General features: G+C 43.6%; 1 protein-coding gene across 2 annotated transcripts; it reads left to right on the top strand.

The window, feature by feature from the left end:
• The first annotated feature begins 7,158 nt into the window (after positions 1-7,158).
• Positions 7,159-21,023, top strand: TAFAZZIN (tafazzin, phospholipid-lysophospholipid transacylase). Of its 2 annotated transcripts, XM_061614199.1 has the most exons (11): positions 7,159-7,300; positions 10,889-11,041; positions 12,863-12,991; positions 13,294-13,339; positions 13,528-13,613; positions 14,037-14,117; positions 14,286-14,327; positions 14,413-14,475; positions 15,992-16,044; positions 16,201-16,278; positions 17,852-21,021. In XM_061614199.1, exons 2-11 carry the CDS (start codon positions 10,933-10,935, stop codon positions 17,951-17,953), a joined length of 789 nt encoding a protein of 262 aa, XP_061470183.1. In that variant the 5' UTR covers positions 7,159-7,300; positions 10,889-10,932; the 3' UTR covers positions 17,954-21,021. The 2 variants fall into 2 exon arrangements, with proteins under 2 accessions (XP_061470183.1, XP_061470185.1); XM_061614201.1 differs by lacking the exon at positions 10,889-11,041 and having other exon boundaries at positions 17,852-21,023.
• The last annotated feature ends 1,133 nt before the right edge of the window (positions 21,024-22,156 follow it).

Here is a 22,156-nt window from a genome sequence, read left to right as displayed (position 1 = left end):
TACGGTATTCCACTATGCAATATGTTTTCACTAGCACTAATAACCAATTAAATATCAAGCACAGCATCCAAGAAAGTAAAATCATTTTAAGTACGTTACCAGTCATTGTACATAGAGAAATAACAGTCCAGACTTATCAGCATTGTGAGAGAAGCAAAAAGCCATTATAGTTTTCATTTATAGTTTCCAATTAAATTCTAGGTCTGCTAGTTGTTACTTTTACCCAAGGCCTAAGTGGCATGTGCCACTGTGTACTTGAAGAAGCGCCTTGTGGGCACTCCCACATGAGTTGATTGTGGACACGGTGCTACTTGTGCATGCAAGATTTGTACAGTATCCGCATGACGCCATCCTCTCAAAATGTCATCCCAGCTGTTGCTTGTTCAGTTATAATTAATTTTAATAGTCAGTTTTATTGCTAGCACTGTTTTTAAATTTGATTTTATTGTATATTATTACGAATGCACCTTGAACTTCCTCATGAGCATAGCTCACTAGAAATGCAAGTTCCTCTAATGAGAGTGAAGCAGGATCTTTTGCTGGAGTTACCCGCACGTCACCCCCAGAGCATGTATAATTTTACCCTTAACCCAATGACACATACACAGAAAGTAAAATAAAGAGTGGTTTTATTAAGAGAAGGAACAAGGGAAAATATTGCAGTTTACAATTATTGTTAATGAGCAGCTTTCTAACGATTATTCATTCATTCAGCAACACTGGATAGACTAAAGCAAAGAGACTAGCCTTATGAACACTTTCACATTAAGCTCACCTACACAGAAAGAAAAAGGAAAGGCCCAGAAGTTACGTATTCCTTTCCTGGAGAAATGCTGCAAGACTTAGGCTAAGAGAGACTTTCGTATCTAGCCCAATGAGCCAAAAGCTCTGCCCTTGTGTACACTAGATTTGAAAGATCTCACTCAAATCCTTAGCTCTGAAATTTTCCCAAAGATGCTAGGGTGCGTTGGTAAGAAAAGCAGTTGTTGAGCCTTCCAGAAAGAGGAACTGCTGACCCCTCCCAACCCCTCATGTTTTATACCTTTTTCTAACTAAACTGACCCCAATGTAAATGTGACCAGGAAGATGTGAACCAACCCATTTCCTGATAAGTTCCCAGATAATAGGTGTGATCTCCCTGCTGTAGATTCCAGATGATTCCTAAAGGTTAAGATTATCATAATCCTTATGTAAAACCATTTCTTTGTTTGAAAGGAGCACCTGATTCTTACTGGGCAACATTCCCCAAATTTCCATAGGAGACAGGAAGTCTATACCCTCAGACTTTCATGATATGTTCTCAGGGGTCACAGAGAGGCTGTTTCCCAGGAATCCTTGCTGTTGCAGGTTTTCCAAACTCTGGTTCACTGAAGTGAATCAAATATTAAACATTCCCAATATTTGATTCCTTACATTTGTGCAATTTAAATAAGAAATATGTTTTATAAATACATTTTGACAAAAATAAATACAAAGAGAACAATGAAAATGTGGATGTTTTTTATGTCATGCCTGTTACATTATATAGATACCCAACAATAATACTTAGCATTTATATAGCGCTTTACCCAAATGTTTAAAGCTCTTCATATATATTATGTCAATAATCCTAACACTTCTGTGAGGTAGGCCACCATTATTGTCTCCTTATTGCTGATAAGCATGTCAGACAATGAAAATAGGAAAAGAAGACCCTATCTTAATTGGAGATGCCAAGGATTGAACATGGGATGTTCTGCATGCAAAGCAGGTGCTCTACCACTGAGCTACCACTCATCCAAAGGAACAACTTGCCTAAAGCAATCTAATTGGGTCATGGTTGAGGTGAGATTTGAGCTGGGGGACTTCCTATCTTACCTTCTTAGCCAAGATGCTACATCAGTTCTCTACAGCAGTGTTTCTCAGTTGCAGCCACAGAGGAGACCCCACAACACAGTAATATGCCAAAATATCAATAGAGCAAACTTGGTGTCACCATATCTAAAGCCCCTGGTAGTCTCATGGTTTAGCTGCATTTGAGAAGCCATGCTTTTGAGTGGCAGTTCTCAAGTTTCTGAGTATCTCAGACACTTACCAGAGGTGAGAAGAACAGCAACAGTGAACAAAGTGCCCTGAAAGGCAACTTGCTCTCCACTCCTGATCTTCCCCTGAAATTTACAGCCATAAGGGACTATAGAGTGTGCTTTAGGATGCATTGACTGTTCATGACAATGCAACAAATTATTTTATTTAACAAAATTTATAGACTGATTAATAAAAAGAAAGAAAAATCTCTAAGCAGTTTACATAAAATATAATGTAAAATATTTATTTAAAAATACAGATCAAATCAACAGATTTTAAAAACAAGTATAGGAAGGCCAACAGGTATGACCAACATGAACACAGGACTGGCTCAACCATACAGGCACACTGGGCAGCTGTCTGGGGTAAACTCAGCAAGAGTGCAGGAGTTTCTGGAGTGCACATACATTTTGTGTGAGGATGCTGTTGCCCTACTCTGCTTAATGAAGGGGGGGAAACCCTCTTGAACCATCCCTGGATATGCGCCCTAGAACATGCCCCAAATGCTCTGTAATGTGTAAGAATCATGTGACTGAGGTTCATGGGCTCCTCAGCGGACGGAGCAATGTGGAAAGGGTTCTTCTCAAGGCAGAACATTTGGAAAGACAGTGCTATAGTGGTGAGGAGATAGTGGCACCCCAGACATTGTTGGAAACCATCAGTCCCAGCCAGCACAGCCAATGATCAGGGATGATGATGGGAGCTGTATTCCAACATCATCTGGAGGGCACCATGTTATCTACCACTGCTCTAGAGACATATAATTCAAGAAACTGGGGATTTTTCTGCAACACCATCATAATCTCAAATACATCATCCTGAAGAGAGGTTGTTTTGGGTCCCAAAATTTGTCCATTACTGCAGAATAGTTTCTCTATAGGAGCAAAATTTGGCAGAGTTGTGTTAAATTTGATAAAAAGCTTGGCAACCGCTGGATATCTCTTCAGTTGTCTCTGTTCATGTAATGGATCGTCCAGGAACCACACCCCAATATTTCTTAACTCATACCCAGCAGCCGTCAACTCCTGATCATCAAAGCCATAAAAATTGGCAGCAGTTTTTGATGCCACTGCTTGATTGTTGAACTTCAACAGGGTGTCACAACGAAGCAGGTTTTGCAATAAAGCAATAAAGCAATAAAGCTGAATCTGCAGCAACTTAAAGAAATGTGACACAGAAGCAACAACTAGCGGCTTTGTGTTTTTACTGCTCACGGCTGCATCAAAAGTCAAGATATGCCCAAACTGTTTTCAAAGTTCCCCTTCCAGTGCATCCGCCAGGCAAGAAGTGTATTTTGGAGATACTGACTCAAGTTAGCAATTTAACACAAGCACCATGGGCAGAACAGCACCATAGAAAGACTCTATGGTCTTATTTGCCTAAAGCCCATCAAGCGCTGTAGCAATTGGAGATATCACCTCCAGCCACTCCCCTAGGAACTCTACGTCCAGACTGGTAAATTTTAGAAGCTGAAGGCATGCCATTATGAGATTCACTGTGCCACACATGTCATATATGCAGCAGAAACAGTCACACTCAGAATTCCAAACTGAGGTTGGTTTGGAGATTGACTTTCCAAGGGCATAATTCACAAGCTCTGCATTTTCTAAGCTGTCTTGAGAAACGTTCCTTAAAGCACAGCATTTGCTTGCCGTGCTTTGAAAAAGATGTCTGTACGGAGGGTTTGTGGCCAGAGCTTTGGAAACAGCAGTCGCTGCGAAAAACTAAGTATACAGGAAAGCCAAGTTACTTAGGGTGGCAAGTAGAAGATGCTGGAAGAATCAGCCGTATCACTTGACAAGGCTTCATAAATATGCGCGTTGACACAGGTTTGGGGAATTTGTTTGCTTCCCAGCATCCTCCCCCTCTTGCTGGTGCAAGCTATCCTCCCGCTGTGCTTTGGGTCCTGAGAACAGCTGAAAGGTTTTCCCAAAATTGCTTTGGTTATCTGTGACATGTGTGTTATTTTTGTGTATAGATCTTAGTCAGCACAGACGCAAGCTTGCGGTACAAACATGGCCCAGGAAAGTGTTGGGACACTTAAGGCAGCAATTTTCTTGTCAAGTTAGCTGAATTGATCCAGTGGTATGTGACACCCATATACTGTAACTTTGCCCCTGATGCTTCCACACATCTGCAGTTGTACTAATGTAAGAAACTGAGGCCAATCTCTTTTTAATTCTTTCAAGAACCAAGCTGCACTGTCTTGCAAGATTGTTCTGAAGGGTTTCTGTAGAAGTTATTGCAGCACTGAGAATAATTCCTTTAATCAAAGTATGGAAGCCACTTCTATCAACAATTGACAAGGGAAGTATATAAGTGATGAGAAAACTGAGCATTTGCTAATCTAGGTTTTCTTTGGATAACGAGTGATCGCTGAGCTGATACTATGGGAAAGAATCCGAATGAGGATCACAATATTTTGGAATGTCCTTGGTCATTTTTAACACATCAGTACTAATTTGCTTGCAACATATATTTTTCCTTTTGCATATCATCTTCAGATATTTTTCTCCATGGATTCTCTACAAAAGGGGATAACTATTTCAGCTAGTGCTATATAATGTAGAAATTATACAGTATAGGAATTATACAGAAGTGTAAAAATACTTGTGCCACATGCAGAGATGATGACAGTTCTGATTAATTTCTCTGCAGCCTATGCAGTCAGGTACTTACAAATCTATCTATCTATCTATCTATCTATCTATCTATCTATCTATCTGTCTGTCTGTCTGTCTGTCTGTCTGTCTCTAGACCTCATGATTTTACAGGGAAATTTGTAAGAATGCTGGCCAAATTGCTAAAAGACCAAAAACAAAGAAGCAAAAAAGATGCAATAATTTTGGTTTAAAAAAATCATTTTAAGTAGAAATAAGTTCTTATTTTAATATTTTTTAAAGGCTATATAGATTGCTTTGCAAAGACTCTTAGGTATGACAGCCGAATATAACCAGCATGTTCAAAGGTAATATATAGGGAGGGACACAGAAAAAAAAAGGAGGGTTGCTTTCCCACTCTGCTCATGACCTTTCCTGAGGGATGTAACTGGCCATCCAAAACAGAATGATAGATTCCCATGGACCATTGGTCTCATCCAGCAAAGGAAGAATAGGTAGCCTGTGGTCCTCCAGATATTGTTGGATTCTGACTCCTATCAGCCACAGCCAGCATGGCCAATGGTCAGGGATGACGGGAGTTGTAGTTCAACAACATCTGAAGGGCCACAGGTTTTCCATCCCTGCAATAAAAGCTCTTCTTATGTTCTTGGCATCTCCTATTTGAGGATGATGATGTTAAAATAATAATATTCTAAGTGCAATAAATTCACCAACTGCAGTTTGGTTTTTGATGTGTATGAAAATATGCCCTGAAAATATTTTGATGATGAAAAGGTTTTGATGTGATTGTCCTAATTACCATACATCTCTGATGTGCCTCCCCCCAGTTTGAGAAGAAACCATTGATAAGCACTCTTTTACAATTCTGTAGCCAACTGTGGATCCATCTGATAGTTGTTCCATCCAGCTAATATTTAGCTAGCTTGCTAATGAGAATGTATTGCTGAATCCTGCTGTATCTTGCTGAAGTCAAGATATATTATGTCTACAGCCTTCTCACAGTCTACCAGGGAGGTTACCCGATCAAAAAATGAGATAAGATTAGTCTGGCAGGTTTTGTTTTTGATAAATCCATGTTGGCTTCTAGTAATCACTGCATTGTTTTCAAGGTGCTTACAGATTGACCGCTTTATAAATCTGCTCCAGAATTTTCTGAGGGATCAATGTCAGGCTGACTGGTCTGTAGTTCCCAGGTTCCCCCTTTTTGCCCTTTTTGAAGATAGGGATAGCATTCGACCCATTCTCCACGATTTCACAAAGATATGTTAATCCCAGGAGCGACCCAAGGGCCAGATACTGTTTACGACTTGGGGGAACTAGCAAATGGAAACGGGTCACACAGTCATAACCCAGGAGCCTCTAGCAACTGGGAATGGTTTCCAACCCCACTGGCCATACGTCAGTGCTGAAGAGACTGCTGGGAAATGTGGTTTCTTTCCAAACGTTTTACGCTGACTACTTGTTGTTTTTAAATAACCCAGTAAGAGAGGCAATTTTTGTTTTACGAGTGGTTTCTTTGGGATACTCACAAACTGCAACTAGTTAGGCCAATCAATTTCAACATATTCTCATGGAAAAAAGATTTGCACATGGCAGGGTGAGATTTAATTATAAATTAAGGTCAAAATCCTATTCACGCTCCTGGGAATAAGCCCTGTTTGACACAGTGAGACTTTAATAGTGAATCCAATACATTTCAAAGGACCATAGGTCAGGGATAGAGCATCTGCTTTGAATGGGTCCCAGATTCAATATCTAGTAGTACTCCAGGTAGGTCTAGAAAGGACTAGGAAGGACTTCTGCCTGAAACTCTGGAGAGCTGCTGTCAGTCAACAGTATACAGTACTGAGCTACAAGGACCGATAGTTTGACTCAATATGACAGCTTTCTATGTTCCTATAAAGCAATTCCCTTTGAGTAGACGTGATTAGGATTGCACTGTAGAGTGCCAAACATAAGCATATTATACTAACTTGGCATACTGTGTTTGCTCCCTTTCTTATACATCTGATACATGCTGATACAAACACATAAATAACGAATAAACATGCTTATATGAAAGACAGCCAAAATTCAACATATTTTTAACTGCATCCAACAAGCTCTGTTCTACAGAAAGTTCCTAATTTAACGACAATAGCATGTCTTTTTTCTAACATACCCCTTGCATTCAAAATGCTGGAATTACAATAAACAACAAAAGGGCGGAAAAAACCCTTCGGGTTGCATCCTATTGCAGTAATTATTCGTGCTTGTTTTCACTAAAACTGAATTGTGGTTTTCTACCCTAAATTCAACGCTTAGTGGTTAGGATTTTCACCACAGAGGTGCCAAGGGATAGAGCGACATTGTTGTCCAATGGCCGCTTTCAATTTCTACCGGATTCTTAGTTTATGTGTCACTCTATACTATTTTCTATTTCTGTGAGCTTGCCTGAAAGCGTGCGTCACTTGAGAAGCCTTTTACAACAGTTTACAAAAGTGATCCTCCGAGAACGCTTTACGGCTCTCTCGTTTTGTTTCTTATTACATCTCTTTATAAAAAAATCTCTTTACGTGGGTAGAGCTGATAGCAACAAGAGTTTGAAGGCAGAAAGGAGGAGAAAGAGGTGATTGGTATGTAATAGAAGACGCAAGGGCGTGGGAAATCGGGTCGAAAGTACAGGGGTCTGATAAGGAGAGCGTATAACAATTTGGGGGAGGCGTAGTGGACAGAGATGCCACCTTATTTTTTTCTTGTGAGTGCAGGATTGCTGTGCATAGCAGGCGGGAGCTCAACGGGTACCACTTCCTCCAGCAGAGAGATGGGGGAAGCTGCACCTGTTGAGTTCCTGAGAGGCAACTGTTGCAACACACAGGAGGCCTTCCAGAAACGAGGTAGTAATAATCAGTAGAGGCTGGTTCGAAGAGAGGGAAATTGCAGCTTTGAGGCATATTGGGAGAGATCACAGAGTTGTGATGCTTTCGTTGGCAATGCAAAGTCCCGAAGGGGGAGCAATGGGCCTGGGGATACAGTGTTTTTGGGCCCTTGGTTGTAGAGAGGGAAGGAAGCAGAGGCTGGTAGAGAAAATAGAGCGTAGGTTGCCAGTTACAAATGAGAGATCCGATCTTTTTTTAAACACTTCTGCATGTGCATATAGGAAGATTCCTCCTCCCCCGGTTCAGTGGCTCATCCCCACATTTTGGTGGGGTACAGCAAGAGTCTTTCTTGCTTCATCAGGAGGCTTTGCTGGTGATCTTCCCAAATAAGACTAGGAGGAGTGTGAAGGTGCTGGGCTCTAGGAGAGCAGCATACCTTTAAGGAACAGGGAGGTGTGTTGACCTAGAAACATGGGCTTGGTTGATCATAAAACTGGTAAAACAGGGCAGCAGGAGGCATGAGGACCAGGACTACAGAAAAAGGGAAGTTGTGAGCATGTGATTGTCAGTACTGGAACTAAGTATTGTGGTCATGGCATGTTCTCAGATCTCTTCCCAACCCCCAGTTTGGTTTGCAGGGGAGATTGTGGACCGTAAAGGGCACTGCTGCTAAAATTCCAAATCCACTGCTCAGAAAAATTGTCTCTGCTCGAATTCTGCTATGCAGACCATTTGTCAACTGCTGCTTATCCAGTGCTGAGTATTTCAGATGTGCTTTCCTGTGGTAGGGATGGGGCCAATGGAAAGGTGCAGTGATGCCACTCTTCTTGGCTGTTGCTCTGATTAAGCTTCTGAATAAGCTAGCTTTCCTTGTACCATCTTGAAAACATGTTTAATTGCTCTGCTTGGAAAAGAAAACCTTACATAGTTCATCAGTATTTTAACAATTGTCAACATTTTGATTGATCACTGTAGCCTGGGCAGAAGTCTGATCACCCCGTCCTAGTTCCAGTATTTGTGATGGTATATTGAGTGCTGTATGTGTTGGTAACTGGGATTAAAGCAATGATGTCTCCTTGTGGTGGGAGAGGTGAGCTGAGATTATGTAAGAAGAGGCTGAAATTGAAGGACTGCATTTGCCACTTATTTGTTTCATTTTTATTCCACCTATTTTTTTTCATTTCTAAACAACATCTCTTATTCAACTCATTTGAAATCTGGTGTTGGAGAAGAGCTTTGCGGATACCATGGACTGCAAAAAAGACAAATAATTGGGTGTTAGAACAAATTAAACCAGAACTATCACTAGAAGCTAAAATGATGAAACTGAGGTTATCATACTTTTGGACACATCATGAGAAGACATGATTCATTAGAAAAGATAATAATGCTTTGAAAAACAGAAGGGAGTAGAAAAAGAGGAAGGTGAAACAAGAGATGGATTGATTCCATAAAGGAAGCCACAGACCTGAACTTCCAAGATCTGAACAGGGTGGTTCATGACAGATGCTCTTGGAGGTCGCTGATACATAGGGTCGCCATAAGTCGTAGTCGACTTGGAGGCACATAACAACAAAACAACATCTCTTAAGCAGTTTCCAACCTGTCTTAAAATATCAAATAGAGCATTACATCAAAATAAAACATGACAAATGAAAATCAAACACAAAATTCAATAAAGATCCACCTAAAACATTTGAAAGTCGCTTCTTGTTGGGTTTGTGCTGGTTTGTTTCTCAGATTGGCCCTTTAATCCGAGGACCAGTCTATAGAACAGGGATGGGGAACCTCCAGCCTGCAAGCCAAATTTGGCCAGCCAGCCCTCCTTATTTGGCCTGTGCAGCTGTTTTCCCAAACTGTGCTCACATGCTGCCTACCTGATATATGTGACATCAGGTGTGGGGCAGATGGAGATGTGGCTGGATTGGATTGGACTGGCTGCTTGCACAGCTGAACCCTGCACAAATCACAACTGAAGTCCTGATCAGGAAGGGGTTTGCACTGAAACCCCTGCTAAAACAAATATGTTTCTCCTCCATTTTAGCAGGGGTTTCAACTGCCCTTCCTGGAGGAAGGTGACTGCTCACCAGCTGATGGTTGGTGGGAGTACTTCTTTTTCCAGGAAGGAGAAGCAGTTTCCATTGAAATTCCTGTTAAAACGAAGGAAAAAAACTTTGTTTTAAATGGAAATAACATCCCCTTCTTGGAGTAAGACAAGGCCCTATAGCCATCAGAAAGCAGGCTTCAGCTTTGCTATCAGCTGGTGGGCAGGAGAGCCAAGCCTGCTTTCTGATGTGGGGGTGGGGGGTGCCTTGCTGCCTGCAAGGTGCTTTGCAGGCCCATCTTTGGGACTTCAAAGTTCCAGATCTCCTGACATCATGATGCCAGCTGACAGGTGGGCAGCCTCCCAAAGCCAATCCTGATAATGATCTGGCCCACAGAGTAAAAAAAGGTTCCCCTCTCCACTATAGAAGAAGGGGTGGAATGACTCTGAGAAGTAGTGTGCATTCCCACAAAATATTTCCCACTATTTCCCAGAATATTACATCTATTTCCTTTCCTGGCTTTTATTCATGGCAATGGTAAACCCCCTCTGAATACCGCTTACCATGAAAACCCTATTCATAGGGTCGCCATAAGTTGGAATCGACTTGAAGGCAGTCCATTTCCATTCCATTTGTATTTAAAGCATTTAGCAAAATCCCTACTCTCCTAATTAATGGCACCCTTTCACTCCCCACAAGCTAGTTTTTCTGGAGCTGGGATAAATCAATGCAACTGGAGCGCTTCATAATAGTTTTTGCTGAGGGTGGAATTACAACAGTGGTTTCTTCATTGGGTAGAGAATTGCCCCAAAATGTGTTTGATTACAAACTTGCAGAACTTGGAAAAGTTACTTTTTTTGAACTACAACTCCCATCAGCCCCAGCCAGCATGGCCACTGGATTGGGCTGATGGGAGTTGTAGTTCAAAAAAGGTAACGTTTCCAAGCTCTGCACACTTGTTACAACCTCTGTCTTTCCATTGTACAGTTCTGCTTAATCCTGTTGTTTAGCTTAACCAAACTGAGAGGAATGGTGTCCCTTGGTACCTTAAGCGTGTGGTACCCAAGTGTGTGTGTTCAAGCCTTATGCTGTATGTGACTGTCAATACCTGGCAGAATTTTTTTTTTAAATGTTGTGGCAGCCCTCAGGCAGAGGTGAGGCTGCAAGATGTGGTGCCACCTGCAAGTTGCAACAGAGATTTCTTGGCAGGGGAGTGGTCTGGCACAGGAGAGCCCTTCATGTCAAGAGTCAGAGGAAATGCAATAGGTTGGAAAGCATTCTGCTGTCTCCTCTTTGTCAGGCGCGGCTGACACTCCTACCTCGAGGATTGCCAGGGATGGGAAGATGCCCCTTGAGGTTAAATGGCCCTTTCCTCGGGCCCCACATCTGCCCTGGAGCTTGGCCAGTCGGCTGGTCATGGGGTTGGTGGGCACCTACAGTTGCTTCTGGACCAGTGAGTACTTGTAACCTTACCCTGTCTGCTGCAGCCGCAGCTTAGACAGATGCTAGTGCCCCAGAGGTTCGGGGAGGGGGAGGGGGGAATGAACCTGAGCTGACTACATAACCATTTAAGCTCCCTGGAAGGCTGGAACAATGCAAGAGTGCCGTGCCTGGAGCTCAGGAGGACAGGTGAAGAGCCCTCTCCTGACTCACCGGTGCTGGGCAGAGAAATCGAGAAAGATCTCTCAGTTTACCAATGTCTTAGGATCAGAATTAGATTAGTGATGGAGGGGAATAGGACAGTGTGGAAAAACCTGTTTCAGCCCAAGGACCACTTTGTCCTCATGGGCAGCCTTCTGGGGGCCGCATGCCAGTGGTGGGCAGGGCCAGAATCAAAAGTGGGTGGGGCGAAGGATATGGCTCTTAACCTTTGTACAGTGGGGTACATTTGACCCATGCAAAAGTCAGAGGTTTCTACATACACCTCTCTGCATCCAGGCAATCAGAGGCATTATCACCGTTCAAGGCAAAAGCACTCAAGGCAAGGAGCGAGGCCAATGAGAGGTGTGGCCTGGGAGGGGGAGTACCCTGAGGAGAGCCTCCAGGGCCAGGTAGAGAGAGCTGGAGGGCCGCAATCAGCCCCTGGACCTTGGCTTCCCCATCCCTGGAATAGGAGGAGCAGGTGAATGCTAGGCCCATGAGGGATCTGTAAATGTGCCCCATTGGTTCATAGCCCACTAAAGAGTCTTGCTGAGGGCCACCAAAATCTAGGAGTCAGGCTCTAATAAAGCTAGGCCCTCTTATTTTTTCCCTGTTTTCCCCTCCATGCCCCTGCCACTAAGAACTGCTGTAGTTCATCTCAAGACCTAGGTAGCTTTAGGAAAGCCACTCACTATTTATTTATTTATTTATTTATTGCACTTGTATACTGCCCCATAGCCGAAGCTCTCTGGGCGGTTTAAAGGTAAAGGTAAAGGTGTCCCCGCACTTGTAGTGCCAGTCGTTTCCGACTCTTAGGGTGACATCTTGCGATGTTTACTAGGCAGACCGTATATATGGGGTGGGATTGCCAGTTCCTTCCCTGGCCTTTCTTTATCCCCCAGCATATGCCGGGTACTCATTTTACCGACCATGGATGGATGGAAGACTGAGTGGACCTCGACCCCTTTTACCGGAGATTCGACTTCCTCTTTCCGTTGGAGTTGAATTCTGGCCGTGAGCAGAGCTTCGGCTGTGTTACCGCCGCTTACCACTCTGCGCTGGGCGGTTTACAGCAATCAAAAACATTAAAACAAATATACAATTTAAAACACATATTTTAAAAACAATTTAAAACACAATTTTAAAATTTAAAACAATGCATAATAATATTGACCTACCTTACAGGGCTGTTTCAAGGGTTACAACAAGATAATGTCTGTAGCTCAGTGGGAGAGTTCATGCGTTATATGCAGAATGCTCCAGGTTCAATCCCTGACATTTCCAGGTATGGTTGGGAAAGACCTCCCCCACCCTACCCACTCTCAATGGCTGCAGAGCTGCTGCCAGTCAGTGTAGCCAATACCAAGGCAGCTTCCTAGGTGGACCTATATAGGAAATGCTTTGCTCAAATTCGCTATGCCACTGCCAAGTTTAATTTAAAAAAATAATAAAAACCCACAAATAATACATCTGATTAATGGATCAACGGAACACTGGGATCCAAGAAGCCTGATTCCATCGGTCTTGTGCCAGTCTGAATTGGAGCATAGGAGCTCCTCCACTTTTTCTCTACGCTGCTTGTCCCTTGCTGCTGACTGAGCTCTCGTTTTGCTATTAACCCCCTTTTTTCCAGAGTATATGAACCAACTGAATGTCCATAACGAAGAAGTGCTATATGAGCTAATTGAGAAGCGTCAGCAAGGCACCCCCCTTCTCACCGTCTGCAACCATCAGTCCTGCATGGATGATCCACACCTGTGGGGTATGGTACTGGAAGGGAAGTGCTGCCACCTGGTGGATAGGAAGGGAAGGTATTGCTCTTGTCTCCCTTCTGAAAGACTGGGCCAATCGCCTTCTTAGGCTCTGGAGCCCAATTAAAAGGGGAAGAACGGGTGCTTCCCCCACTCCCGTAGAAGCTTCATCAAAGAGGGTTAACTTGACTTTGTTAAGGGCTGGAAAGGTGAGCCCCAAGCCTGACTTCTGTGTGTGTAGCACTTTTCTGCTTCAGCAGTGATAGATTTGGTTTCGATTGGTCCCTGTATGAATGCAGTTTGTCTCTTCCAGGGATCCTGAAATTACGGCATGTCTGGAGCTTGCAGAAGATGCGTTGGTAAGTGGTATGGAAAAGGGTAGTTCTTCCCTGAGAGGAAGAAATTAGCTCCTTTTTAAAAGTTCCTGGGTCTCTGTAAGGGCTGCCCATCGTATTCTGTGTGGGCTCCTCAGGTTTTTGGAGAGCCCAGATGAACTCTTGGCCGAGGATGTCGTGATGTGGTCTTAATGCTTTCTTTGCTGTCCCAGGACCCCGACAGCTGCGGACATTTGTTTCACCAAGGAGCTGCATTCCCGTTTCTTCAGCCTTGGGCGATGTGTTCCTGTTTGCCGTGGTAAACAGATGGTTTGCTTGATACACACAGGCGGCTGGGATACAAATGAGGTGGTTGTCCAGACAAGGCCAGGGCCATAGACAGCAGCGCCCAAATCAAGGCCAGAGAAGTAGTTAAGTTATTCAAGGTCTCTGTTTCTCTCAGCCTCTCTTTTTCCACCCAACATCTGTAAATGGGGACAATAGTGACCTATCCACAGGGACGCTGCGAAGATCCATGGAGGTGGTCAAATCACTTTGCAAATGAAAAGGGCTATATAAGTGTCTCTTTTATAGGCAAAAATGATTTTTAATGCTTCTGGCTTCTTCTCTAGGCAGGGGTGAGAGGGCTATTTGAGCGGGGCTTCGGAACATATGGTTTGGGAAAGGTGTTTGCCCTCCATGCAAAATGGAACAGGCATTAGCCCATTTGTTTTTCCTACAGGCGATGGAGTCTATCAGAAAGGCATGGACTACATACTTGAGAAGCTCAACCATGGAGATTGGGTTCATGTATTTCCAGAAGGTAGGTAGCAATGCTTGGAAGTGATTCTGTGAGCATTTTGGGGGCTGGGGGCTGATAAGTATGGCTGTGCTTCATAAGTTCCAGTGGCCATAGCTATTCTGCAGTGATATTGTCCTCTTCAGAGGCTAACCTACTATTCCCTAAATGTCCTCCATCTTCCCCTTTCAGGCAAAGTGAACATGACCCAGGAGTTCATGCGCTTCAAATGGGGTAGGTACCTTTTTGGGAAGAGAGAAGAGGAGCACTGTGGGGCAATTTCATTCTCTTTAATTCCCCTTCCTCTTATCTCTTCCAGGTATTGGGCGTCTCCTGGCTGAATGCCGCCTGCACCCCATTATACTGCCACTCTGGCATGTAGGTGAGACCTGAATCAAGAGAGGGACAAAGTCTGACACTAGGCAGGTAGCAATGGTGTAGGTAGAAGATGTGAGTTAGGGCTCTCAGATTCATTATGGGACAGGACATTCCTGTTTCTTTAAAAACTGTGTAGACAGATTGATTTTGGCAGGGGCCAGATTTCCCACCAAAGGTGCAGTGTTTTTGGAAGCAAAGCCAACACCCAAAGTATGCGCAAGGAAGGCTGGCAGAATGTGACACAAGCAGGCTGTCCATCTGACTTTCAAAACCAACATTTTACATTTCAGAAATAATATAGTGAGAATATTTAAACGCAGGATGTGGAAACGGGTTTCGAGAAACCAGAACAATCTCTAGTTTGAGATGCCCTCCTGCACCAAGGGGTGCATCTGCTTCCAGAAGCAGGACTGTGTATAAATCTTGTTCTTTGTTGTGGGAGGAGCCTCTCGCAGTTCTCTGACCTGCCTCTGCTGAGTGAGCAGGGCTCTACCACAGGTCCATGTTCTCAGGCTCTGGCTTTTTCTTTTTAAAGCCTATTTCCTCACCTCTCTCTTACTACTTTAACTTGATGTTAGCTAGTCATTGTGGGGAAGGAGGTTACAAGTTACCTGCTTCAGGATGGTGGTAGTATTGCCATCAACCTATTGCAAGGCTCCCCAGTGGTTTTTGGGCTCGTGGGCACATCTTGCAAACTGAAGAAACTGTTGTGGGCCACACAACACGCACACCACAAACTACTCATATAGGCTACACAAGAGTGCCACATTGGTAACCCCTGTCCAATTAAGTAAAAAGAGAGCTTATGATAAGTGCTAATGTTCCTTTCTCAGCACTGGAATGAAAGAGACAGACCCTCTTGGGTGCTCAGATCAGCAGAGAGTGCCTTCTTGGTAGTTCTGCCATGCTCAGAAGTTTGGGAGATGGTAGCCCAGGAGAGGGCATTTTCTGTGGCAGCCCCTAAATTGTGGAGTTCCCTCCCCACAGAGGTGGGTCTGGCACCTTTGCTATACAGTTTTCAGTGAATTGTCAAGACGCACCTTTTTATCCTAGCCTTTGAGACCTGAGATGTATATTTTTAGGACCCACCCTATTCCTTTGATAGTAATTTGTTTTAATTGTTTTTAATATTGAATTTTAAACTGCTGTATCCCACCCTGGGACCTTCTGCTGAAGGGCAGGCAATAAATATGATGATGATGATGATAATAATCTCTGGAAACCCTTTTCTGAAGGTGTGGGAACATCAATGAGAGCATCTGGAAGCTTTTTAGAAAATCAGGTTGAACATGAAATCATGTTATGTGTAACCTTCTTACATAATCCACACTGAATGCTATGAATTCAGTATCGGAGGCTGTTGTTTTCAACTCCTGCCAAAATGAAACCCTTCTATACAACTATTAAATACACAGGAATCCTGTCCCATTTTGTCATTGTTGAGATCATTACTTAGGGACGGGGTGAGATCAAAACTGATTGAATTGTTTTGTGTGTGTGTTTTTCCCCAATCACCCTAGGAATGAATGATGTACTCCCCAATGCACCTCCTTATGTGCCCCGAGTTGGACAGGTGAGTGTCTGAGACGGGCAGGAGGAGGAGGAGCTACTAGCATTGCTGAAGGAAGTGGCAGGGGATTCTAAGCGGCAAGCTAGCGGAGGACTTGTGAAAGTGAAGATACTTCTCCTATCACCAGTTTCCCAATGTTTTCTTTTCTTCTTGTTACAGAAGATCACAGTGTTAATTGGGAATCCGTTCAGTGCCCGTCCTTTGCTAGAGCGCCTGCGGGCAGAGAACAAATCAGCGGTGAGTGCAGAGGGGGAAGAAACAGCATGGCTTGCCATTAAGGAACTATTATTATTATTAAATGTATATCCTGGCCTTCCTCCCAAAGGAGCCCAAGGCTGCAAGCCCACGATTCCAATACAGATGCAGACGGGGAAAGATTTCTACTTCAATTTTATTAATATTTACTACATTTATAAATGTTGACACACTGCAGGAGTGGGTTCAGGGCTGGATTTATGTTTAGGCTTCATATTCTATAGAGTAGGGTCCTAGTAGAACAGTAATAATAAGTTATGAGTGAAGATTGTGTGCCCACCCTGCTTCCTAAGCTGGCCAGTTTTCTGAGATGTGGGGCTATTCCTTTTTATAACTAAATTGCAGGCCTACAGCCTGTTTCCTAGGTGGGGGAAAGATGATGAGGGACAGCGCCAGTGCCAGCCTGTTGCAGGCCCTCAGGTGCTAGCCTGTGCACGTGTTAGTGCGCATGCCTGCCATCACCCAAGATGGCAGCAAGGGTGAAGCAACCGGGTGCATTTAAGTGCCTGCCAGCTGCACATGCGTACGGAGGTGATGTCAGCTGAGAGCGCTGAGCTCCTGCTCTGCAATCCATGCCACCGTCTGGTCACAGCCCGATGCTGGTGGGGATTGCAGAGTGGGAGCTCCACCCTTCCAGAGGCAGGAGCCCTTGGCCAGTGCCTGACATGGCTACCCACTGGTGCCAGGCCTGATGAGAGTATGACTATCTGCTAAGAGAACCTGAAGGTATTTCTCAAGAGTAGAAGGTATGAGTTGAGTCTGGCATTGATGGGAACTGGGGAGACTACGTGGGCTCAAGCTTCATCCGCCTAATTGCTTTTGCAAATTGGCTCAGCAGACGTCATGATTTATGGGTCAGGTGTATCTGAGATCTAAAACTGTGTTTTAGGATATTATTATCATCATCATCATCATCATCATCATCTTTATTTATACCCCACCATTTTCCCAAAACTGGAACTCTTGGCGGCTTCCAGATAAAAAATACATATAATTAAAAACATACAAAGTCTACATTAAAATAAGATTAAACTATTTCCAATATTAAAACCATACACACATATAGCTAAAAGAGTTCAGACTAGTTTAAAAATGATATAATAGACATTAGCAGTGCAGCACCCTTCACGCCTTATCCTTAGCCTTCAATTCCAAAGGCTTGTTGGAATAGGAAGGTCTTTGCTTGTCGTCGGAAGGACTGCAAAGAGGGGGTCATTCTTATCTCCCTAGGAAGGGAATTCCAAAGCCTAGGGGCAGCCACCGAGAAGGCCCTCTCACGTGTCCCCACTAGTCGTACTTGAGAAGATGTGGGTATTGAGAGAAGGGCCTCTCCTGAGGATCTCAGGGCCCGGGCAGGCTCATACAGGGAGATACGGTCTGATAAATAGGCTCCAGGTTTGTTCATTTGTTTGAAATGGACGTCCTTGGGAGTCCCAGGTTCTGTGCGCACCCCACACCCTCTGTGCACACCCCACACTCACACTGTATCCACTCATAGTCAGAGCGCTGGAGTACATTGCATGGCCTTGCTGACCCCCACTCCTTATCTTTGCAGGTGGAGATGCGTAAAGTATTGACTGACTTCATTCAGGAGGAGATCCAGACACTGAAGGACCAGGCTGAGAGACTGCATCAGACTTTCAAGCTGCAGGGCTAGCAATGTGGCTTTGGATGAGTACTGGAGGCCCTCCCACCAAAGCATGGATTGTGCAGACCTTGTGGGGCATGATGGGGAAGGATGCATGGACTACCTCTAACCTTAGTGAGACCTCCTCACTTTGCCACCTGTCACCCATGCCATGCCGCAAGTGGACTGGTATTGCATGTAGAGGGTTGGATGAAGGCTCCCCACATACCTTGCAGAGCCTCACATAGCATCAGTGTGCCTCATACTCTGTCATTGTGCCTGACTCCCAAGGGGAGAGGAGGTACACACAAAGGCTATGGAATGTGGAGGTTCCTGTTGCCAGAAACTAAGAGGTGCAGGAAAGAGCTTGGGCCCCAAGTTAGCAGCTGCGGGTGATGGATGTATAGGAGCAGGGGGAGGAGTTGGGGGGGTAAGGAAGGCTCTGCCCCTCCTTGCAATGATCCCTCTTAGCACCAGCCTGCCTTGCTCAGTGGGGGCTAGAAGGATTGGTGATGGGTTCTATGAGTTCCCTGCTTTTTTTTTTGGTAGAATCAGTGGATTTTATACTTTGCATTTTTCCAGTAAACTGTCCCAAACCCTGCTGCAGCCTGGGCTGATTTCTGGGGTACAGGGGATGAGGTTGGGGATGGCTTTCTGCACATGCTGTGGCTCTGTGTAGAGAGAAACACATGAAAGAAGGATGTCTCCTCTGTTTCTTAGCAACTCATCTCTGTTCACAGTGGCTGATGGGAGTTGTAGTCCAAAACATTTGAAAGGCACCGGGTTGGGGAAGGGTGGTTTACAGTGTCAGGAAAAAGCATCCCCCCCTCCCCCACACACACCCTGCTGCCCAGAGGAGGAGACTTTGCTAAAAAGTAGTTAAGGCATCCCTCTTCATCTGCCTTTTTCCCTCTCTCTCTCTCTCTGGTGAGCAAGCATCATACAGAAAATATCAATTTTGAAGTTGCCTTGACTTACGATTGTTGTGGGGGTTGGGTGAGAGAAGATGACTGTGATGACACAGGCCAGGTTGGGCCCTTCTTCTTCAGCAACAGTGTTGTTGTCCTTCACCATAAGGTTCCTGGCTTACAACACTATGTATATATTTAAAAATTGTTACACAAAATTTACAATTGGAAGAACAAGGTGAGTTCTTAAGAATCCCCCAAACTTCCGAGCATGGTGGAACTACCAAGAGACCAACCTTAACACCTGCGTGGGCCTGTAGGGAAGGAGGCACTCTTTTCAGATATGTTGAGCCTAATTGAAGAACCTGCAGCAATTCTTACCCAGAGCCCTAATGCAAGCAGAAAAGCTGGCCTGATAGAATTCAAAGTGAAGTGGCTGCTTAGGCTTGCAGAATGGGAGGTAGAACTGGCCCATGATGTACATATTATAGGTATGATCGGTGATAGCTCCTTCAGGTGATAGCTGCAGGGATGAGACTGTGCTGGGACCATCAAGGGGCAAGCTTTTCCACCTGCCTTGCCCCACCCCTCTGCCTGGGCCTTATCAGGAGGAGCTGCAGGCTGAGAGGTGCTGCTGCAGGGATGACACTGTGCTGGGACCATCAAGGGGCAAGCTTTTCCACCTGTCTTGCCCCCCACCCCTGCTCTTAGTGACATTTTTCTGGGGACTGCCCTTTACCAGGAAGATGAATGCTTTTGGTTTGCTGCTCCTGTTTTTTTTTTACAGATGTTAGGACTTTGTTAGTTTGATTTTTTTTTTGTAAATTGTATTGTTTTTATTTGTATTTCGTATTTTTATTTGTGTGTAAGCTGCCTTGGGGGCCTATTTGGCCGAAAGGCGGCCTAGAAATAAAACATTACATTACACATGAAGTTCACCACTTGATACTGCAGACAAGCCATAAAGATGGGCCTGTGTCAATCAACTCATAGGTGCTTTCTCAAGGCTACACAAAAAGAACATCTTTTTTCCTTTAAAAGTTATCAGCTCTTTTGCAGATCCCATGTATTTCAATAAGATCTGTGCAAGAGAGCTGCTCAGCTGTTTGCGTCTTTGCTTATTACATTTCAGAAATGTTATAATTCTTTCTTTATTTGGGCCAGCTAGGCTCTGTCATAGCTTAATTTAATTGATTGTAATGTGTTTGTGTTTTATTTTAGTTCTGGTTTTTCCTTTGGAATGGGGCAGGTTACACATCTAAGGCAGGGATAGGGGAGCTTGTGGCTGTCCAGCTGTTCTTAGACTTTACCTCCCATCAGCCCCAGACAGCAGGGCCAACGGTCAGAGACAAATGGAGCTATAGTCCAACAATATTTAGCGGGCACCTGTTCCATACCCCTGCTCTTAAAAAATACATTGCTTGGCTTTGTGGGTTTTTTAATTGCAAAATCAGGAACTTGTTGATAGAGTCTCTGCTGAAACTTCCTCTTACTTAGAGAAGGACTCACAAATGTTTCCAGAGATCCCAGTCAGTCTCCAACATTCCGGCTTTGCCATCCTATGTAACCTTCCACGTGAGGAAGAGGCAAAAGTTCTAGTTCTGTGCGATGTTTGACAGCCATTGTCTAAACCAGCCACACTTGAGTAAAAATTCTCAGTGGTGGATGTTGCCGCCTTATGGTCAGCATTGTTTCGCTGGGGAAATACATGCAATGAAGGAGAGAGGTGTACTCAGTGCTAACTAGTGATGCAAAGATCTGTCAGTTTCAGATCTCTCAGTTTCTCATTTTTCCAACCTTAAATTCAGTTCTCCACATTTCTGCAGCAATTTGTGATTTTAAAAAAAATTCTCATGAAAATTGTCTAGCTGCATTTTAGTGCGAGTTTCTCCTAATAAAACACATTTTTGTGGGCAGTTTTGACAAATGTACGTATTTTTGCAAGCCATTTCTCATCATATATGCATTTTATTTATTTAAGATATTTCTATCCTGCCCTTCTACCCTACAATAGGGCACTCAGGGCGGCTACAATAAAATTGCACACATATATAATAAAATACACAATAAAAACTAAAACATAGTAAATTAAAATGCATTTAATACAATTAAAATACATAAAATGCATTATGCATACACACACAAACATATATACATATATGTGCATACACATGAGGGAGTGAGAATAAAAAAACTTAAAAGATAACAATAAAAGATAAAATAATTTGTGTATGTTTTCACTCATTTATGCACACACTTTCCCCTAATATATGCATTTTGTAATCATTGGTCGGCAAACAGCATCACAAAATTTAAATAAGTGTGAATCTCAAAGGACGGCTGTGTCTTGTTTCAGAAAGTGTGAATTTGATAGATTTGGCCTGAAATATGAACTGATTGAAATTCTTGACCATCCCTGGTGCTAACCTAAAAGAGTTCATTTAACTATCAAAGGAGTTTGGTGGGGAGGTGACAGGTGACTTGTATAAGCCAGGGCTGGGGACCCGGTGGCCCTCCAGACGTTGCTGGACTCCCATCTCTCAGTCATCCTTAACCACTGGCTATGCTCACTGGGGTGGGTGGGCATAGTTCAACAACACCTGGAGACCACAGGTTTCCTCAGCCCTGATATAAACACTTGTATTTAAGGTATTTCAGGAACTGTTTATGGAAAAATACTGAGCCACATATTTCATTATAAGTTTTCATATCTGCATGTCATTACAAGTTTTTGATATAGGAACCCTTTCCTAAAATAGTTATAAAGAAATTGATGCCTATGGCTAGTTATGCACATAGATGCACTGTTCAAAAGAACTGTGATGAATTTACTGGCTCACTTGTTATGGGGTTAGTACAAGAACCTCTTTCAGATCCCCTTTGTCGAGGGATGAGTCATCTTTGGTGATCATTGGTACACAACTTTGCTAAGCAATCATCAGTGTTTAATCTGCCTGGAGTTAGCTGTTCATTTGAAATAAGTTCCAACAATGTCCATGGAGTTTCTTTGATTTTGGAGATTTTTTTGGGTGGGGGGAAGTGTAAATTGTAGAGAGTTCAGTGAATTTCACTTTTAAGAAGCTTTATTCAGAAGAGATACATGCTAGAAATTATAGCAGGGCACTGAAATGTTTATGAAAAGTCAGTGCTGCAGCTGTTCTATTAATTGTTATCTGCTGAGAAAAGTAGTAAGAAGCTAGTATTGTTTCCAAATTGTGCTGCTACAAAGCAGAGAAAACCAATCTCAATGGGAGTCCCATGTAGAGCACATTACAGTAGTTTGTTAGGAATGTAGTATTTATTTATATCCTCTTTTTCTTCCAAG

This window comes from Rhineura floridana, chromosome 3 (genome assembly GCF_030035675.1).
Source record: "Rhineura floridana isolate rRhiFlo1 chromosome 3, rRhiFlo1.hap2, whole genome shotgun sequence".
In the NCBI taxonomy this organism is placed as follows: Eukaryota; Metazoa; Chordata; class Lepidosauria; order Squamata; family Rhineuridae; genus Rhineura; species Rhineura floridana.
The sequence above is the reverse complement of the archived record's forward strand: the minus strand, read 5'-3'. Positions and strand labels throughout refer to the sequence as shown.